This window comes from Hordeum vulgare, chromosome 6H (genome assembly GCF_904849725.1).
Source record: "Hordeum vulgare subsp. vulgare chromosome 6H, MorexV3_pseudomolecules_assembly, whole genome shotgun sequence".
Taxonomy (NCBI): domain Eukaryota; kingdom Viridiplantae; phylum Streptophyta; class Magnoliopsida; order Poales; family Poaceae; genus Hordeum; species Hordeum vulgare.
In genome coordinates this window covers 108398614-108403780 of record NC_058523.1, presented here as the reverse complement: position 1 = coordinate 108403780, position 5167 = coordinate 108398614, and the positions used below count along the sequence as shown (strand labels likewise).

At 44.0% G+C, this 5167-nt stretch overlaps 1 protein-coding gene across 3 annotated transcripts; it reads left to right on the top strand.

Moving 5' to 3' along the window:
• Positions 1-474: 474 nt before the first annotated feature.
• LOC123402965 (OVARIAN TUMOR DOMAIN-containing deubiquitinating enzyme 11) lies at positions 475-4480 on the top strand. Of its 3 annotated transcripts, none has more exons than XM_045096935.1 (10): positions 483-739; positions 1789-1993; positions 2283-2356; positions 2433-2487; positions 2796-2870; positions 3024-3097; positions 3210-3258; positions 3833-3917; positions 4006-4062; positions 4221-4480. In XM_045096935.1, the coding sequence occupies exons 2-10, from the start codon at positions 1832-1834 to the stop codon at positions 4262-4264; spliced, it is 675 nt and encodes a 224-aa protein (XP_044952870.1). In that variant the 5' UTR covers positions 483-739; positions 1789-1831; the 3' UTR covers positions 4265-4480. The 3 variants fall into 3 exon arrangements, with proteins under 3 accessions (XP_044952873.1, XP_044952870.1, XP_044952872.1); XM_045096937.1 differs by having other exon boundaries at positions 1729-1993; XM_045096938.1 differs by lacking the exons at positions 4006-4062; positions 4221-4480 and having other exon boundaries at positions 475-739; positions 3741-3916.
• The last annotated feature ends 687 nt before the right edge of the window (positions 4481-5167 follow it).

The window sequence follows — 5167 nt, the reverse complement described above, 5'->3', positions numbered from 1 at the left end:
GGGGTGGCGATGGGAACTATGGACGACGATGGTCCACGGCTTCCCAATTTAAGAAGGACCGCGACCGTTTCCTGGGCGGATGACAGGCGGGCCCGGGCGCGCATTGATGTGGGCGGGTGGGAGGTAGGTGGCCGCCTGCCACGTGTCTCCGACGCGGGCGAGCGCGCGTCCGTTTGATGTCCGCCGTGACCCAAATCCCGCGCAAGTTTGCTCTCGAAATGGGTCGTGCCGGACACAAAACGGACAAGATGTGTCCGGACCGTATCGCGCTGGACCGACAGGTTTGTCCCTTTTACCCCAAACGGACGGGGTCGGACAGGATGTGATCGCGTGGTGGGGTTGGCCTCATACTTGACGTGTGGCACTTATTAGGAGCAATATTTTTTTCCAAAATCAAGCAGTTTTGCGGGACTGTAGAATGGTCCCGACAAACGCTCTGCCTCGCCATTCACGACCGAAAGATGACGAAAATACCCCTTCCCTCCTCGAGCTCGAGCACTCGCTATTCCCTTCTTTCTTTCTTGCTCCTCTCCCCCTCCCCGGCGGTTGGCTTCCCCCGCTTCTCTCAAATCCCCACGCCACCACCATCCCAGCTCCCTCCGGCGAACACGCCACCGCGCCCGCCCACCACCGAAGCACGCCAATTTTCCCCCATCGTAGCCGTCAGCCGTCCTCCTCCGCTCCACTCGACTGGCGTCGCACCGAGATCCATCCGGGGTCAGACCGGTTGCTGCCGCCGGTAACCAACCCTGACCTGATTGCGTTGTTGTTACTGATAGTAGTTTTCTTCCGGCGCGTTGCCGCTAGCAATCTGAAACCGCAATACGTTCTCCTCTTCCTGGGACGGATGCTCCGGTCCGTCCATTATGCTGCGGAATTTGGTTGCTGCGTGCTGCGAATGGGATTTAGTGGGGTACTAGTAGCAGATTGTGTTGCCAGGAGCCGAGGACCTACCTTGTATTGGCTGTCAGTTTGGCCAGGATCTCCTGCTTCTGAAAATGTTCACTGTGTGTTTCATTTCTGAGATGAGATCTCTGTTCTTCATGGAACGGGCACCTAGGATGTATGTTTTCCTTAGAAAATGGTACGTACGGAGTATGTATTTGAACTGTATGTATGTATGTACGTTTCAATCTTGCGTACTTGGATGGAGACATGGAGTCCTAGTAGCAGTTTATCTTCCAAATAAATTCGGGGGCTCAGCTGAACGCCGGTGCCCCAAGTTAGCTTGGAACCTGTTTGTGCTGCACGCCCAACAGGATTTAGTGGAGTGCTAGTACTACTAGACTGTCATATTGAACACCTACTCTGTTTTTGGTCTGCCCCTGTTTGTGCTGCACGCCCAACAGGATTTAGTGGAGTGCTAGTACTACTAGACTGTCATATTGAACACCTACTCTGTTTGGTCTGCCCCTGTTTGTGCTGCACGCCCAACAGGATTTAGTAGTAGATTGTGATGTGAACACCTACTGTGTATTGACTGTCAGTTTTGCTTCGGATTCGTGCTCTTGAAAATCATCACTATGTGGTATGTGCTTAGTATTTCAGATCTCTGTTCTTCATGAAATGGAAACCTAGGAACTGCATGTACGCTACGCTTTAATCGTAATGTGTATGCTGTAGTGCTAACATAGAAGCCATTGGATGTGTCTTGGCCATCCATCAGCTTATTTTGATGCTACTCACCAGTTTTTCTAACAACTGTTTGTTGTCCATGTGGATGTGCAGATGTGAGCTCTCAACTGTTCGGATCGTTTATAACCAAGCCCTGTTTTCATTTCTTCGCAGCTTACAGTGAACCCTATATTCTCTATGTTCTCTCTGAGATAGCATGTCTGAACAACAGGACCAAGTTAGTAAAAGCTCCTGCTCAAGTATTAGCACCAGTACTCAGGGGAGTGAGGATGACGGGACCGTCGGTGCACTTTTAACTGAAGCAAAGACCAACGGGCGCAGCCTTGGAAAGCGACTGTCCCACTTAGATTCACTCCCGGTACTCATCTATCACTTTTTGAATGTGCATTTGTCATTGTTTTTGGCTGACCTCTGAATGATTCCCTCAAATTTACCTTTTGAATCTGTTCTCTGTTGATTTGTTTGGCATGAGATGAAACTTGTATATGTAACATTCAGTAAAAGAAATTGGTAGCAGTGGTCAGTCTAGTATAGAACAATGTAATGTTATCCGCATTCATTACTACATCTAATTATTATGCTCCAAGTTCCTTACGTTTCTAGTACTTGCATTCATGTTAAGTTACTGATGCCGTCCTTATTGGCAGCACACTCCTCGAGTTAATGGGAAAATTCCCGATTTTAGTAATGCAACCATAGACCATGAATCATTATTGGAAAGGTAATAGTTGCATTTTGTTATTGCTTTCACCCCCTCTGCATGTTAGGTTCGTTTACCTCAGACCTCTTTTTGGCAGGTTGGGCACTTATGGCTTAGCTGAATATCAGATAGAAGGGGATGGGAATTGCCAGGTTAGTTTGTTACATGTTTCACAGAATAAGTATGTTGTTCTTACAAAGCCAATTATTAAGAAAATATTTCTACTACATACCTTGAATCAACCCTACATTTATGTATCCTTAATTTTCCACATCTTCCCCCACAAAAGAAAATGTTACTCCCTCCGATCCATACTAATTGACGCTGGTTTAGTACACCTTTGCACTAAACCATCGTTAATTAATATGGATCGGAGGGAGTATTTTAAGCTCATCTTCCATGTGGAGATTTTACCGTGTCTTCAACCTTTCCCATTTTTTCTTGCTTGTTTTCTCTACAGTTTCGAGCTCTGGCAGACCAGATATTCCGCAATCCTGATTACCACAGACATGTGAGGAAAGCAGTAGTGAAGCAGGTAAATTACCCCTCCTCTCTTTATCTGATCTATATTCTTGCCTTAGCAGAATGTGTTTATTATGTGAATGCAGAGGCTGCAATCTCAGTTACATCTATCACTATCTATTTTCATGATAACCGGTTATGCTGTACTAACATCTCTGTATTTTAGCTAAAGGAATTCAGGAAACACTACGAAGGCTATGTACCATTGGACTACAAGGTTTACTTGAAGAAAATGAAAAGGTTATATACTTCCAGACTTCCAGTCCATAGCAGATTTGAAATGCTGCCATGCTGTAAGTTCAGTTTGTTAGTCATCTCCTTACACATAGCTATATTGTTTATGATATTGTAGATCTGGGGAATGGGGAGATCATGTGACTTTACAAGCGGCTGCAGACCGGGTAACATAACACTTTCAAGATGGCTGATTTATTTTGTATGAGTAAAAATCTTTGGACTACATCTCGTTTTTGCATTATTTCTTGCAGCATTTAGTACATCTAGATTGAGCTGGATATTTTCATGTTCGTAATGAAACTCCTTTGAAAAATACGAATCTAATAATATATTCCCTCCGATCCAAAAAAGTGCCGAAGCTTTGAACTAAGGTTAGTTCAACCTTAGTTGAAAGCTGCGACACTTATTTGGGATCGGAGGGACTATTATTTACTTATTTCTGTAGCTATAAGCCTATAATTGTTTGCTCATTGCGCTAAAAACATCATGTTTTTCATATTTAGTTGCTTAGTTTTCTCCTGATGATCATGCATCACCGGTTCATGTTTCTCATGCTTCATTTTGGAGTTACATGCTCTGTTAGTTCAGATGACACATCAATATTCTTCAAAATAATATGCTCCGCCTTCTTATGTGAATATGGCAGAAGTCCAAGCTACCAGTACCCAATTGTTTCAGTATTAAGAGGCATCATGTATCAGTTATAATTGTCTGATACCTTTTGATTTGTTAAATCAGTTTGGTGCCAAAATTTGCCTGCTGACGTCGTTTAGAGACACATGCCTGATCGAGATAGTCCCCAGGGACGCCGCTCCTACAAGAGGTTAGAGTTGAGATCTTGCTTTCAGGTAAATATCCCATTCTCATACACAGTAAATTGGTGTTCATCATTTCTTTGTTCCCTTCTGCAGAGCTTTGGCTAAGTTTCTGGTGCGAAGTACACTACAATTCTTTGTATGCCAATGAAGGTGAGCACCATTTCGCTCGATCGATGGCACCTGCCGCCAGTTTTGTGCTTACATTCGGAACCGCCAGTTATAGCATCATGTTGTGCCTACATTTGGAACGGAGTTATGCATGTCGGTCCACATGACCTTGCGGTCCTCTTATAATCTGCTCTTTGCAGATCTTCCCACGCGCAAGACCAAAAAGAAGCACTGGCTGTTCTAGGTAGGGTTTGCTGGTCGTTGGATTCACCACTCCCCTCTCATTCTTGTGCACTCAGTCCAGCAGCATCTGCATGTAGCCTTATTTCATACTGCTGATGTTGTAAGCTGTAACCTGAAACAGACTCATGTAAGCTTTTATGTAAAGTGGAATGCCGAAAATTCTTTATCGCATGGAAGACGAGACAGAAATAGCAGCTGTGCAGTTTGCCTTGGTTAATCAGTAGGAGCATATAATACTTTTGAAGTTTTTCATGAGTAGTGGTCGATCATTCTTTGATCTCTTCTGTTGTGAGTGCTTACTTAAAATGCTTGTGGAGACCAAAAAAAAGGGTACTCCTGAGGATATGGTAAGAAAAGAAAAAAACTATCTTCTGAATGTCCAAAGTCCTGAAAAATTTAGTCATGCATGCTCTTAGTCAGTCTGAGCTTCAGAAGGCATCATAGAACATCTTAAGTCTATTGAACAAACTGTTTTTCAAATGCCGGAAGTCCTGAAAAAATAGGTGAATTCTACAGTTATGAAGATGTAGAAGAGAAAGAGAGATGTTTGCTGATTTTAAGTACAACGTGCTACCACACAACGATCAAGCATAGCTACGCCGCATGGCTGACTTGGAAGTCTGAAGAAAGGGAAAACTGAAGAATCCTGTAGGTTTCCAAATCTCGTGACTGAATCTTTGAAGCATTTCAGTGTGGGAAGAGCATGCAAAGACAACCTCTGTGTTTGGACAAGCAGCTGAGCCCCAAAGTTCGAACCCAGGACCCTCTTTTCAAATTATTTGCGCCGCATTCTCTGGCCGTTGCGAGATCAACAAAATATAGAGTATGATCAAACAAAGTAACAGATTCAGAGTTATCAATTTGAAACATCAGCAGCCGCTAACAGAAGTCTGAAACATTGAGT

Coding starts and splice junctions, on each gene's coding strand:
- LOC123402965 (XM_045096935.1), top strand. CDS start 1,832: ATGTCTGAACAACAGGACCAAGTTAGTAAAAGCTCCTGCTCAAGTATT. Junction 3,259..3,832: donor TACAAGCGGCTGCAGACCGG/GTAACATAACAC, acceptor TTGTTAAATCAG/TTTGGTGCCAAAATTTGCCT. Junction 3,918..4,005: donor GGACGCCGCTCCTACAAGAG/GTTAGAGTTGAG, acceptor TCCCTTCTGCAG/AGCTTTGGCTAAGTTTCTGG.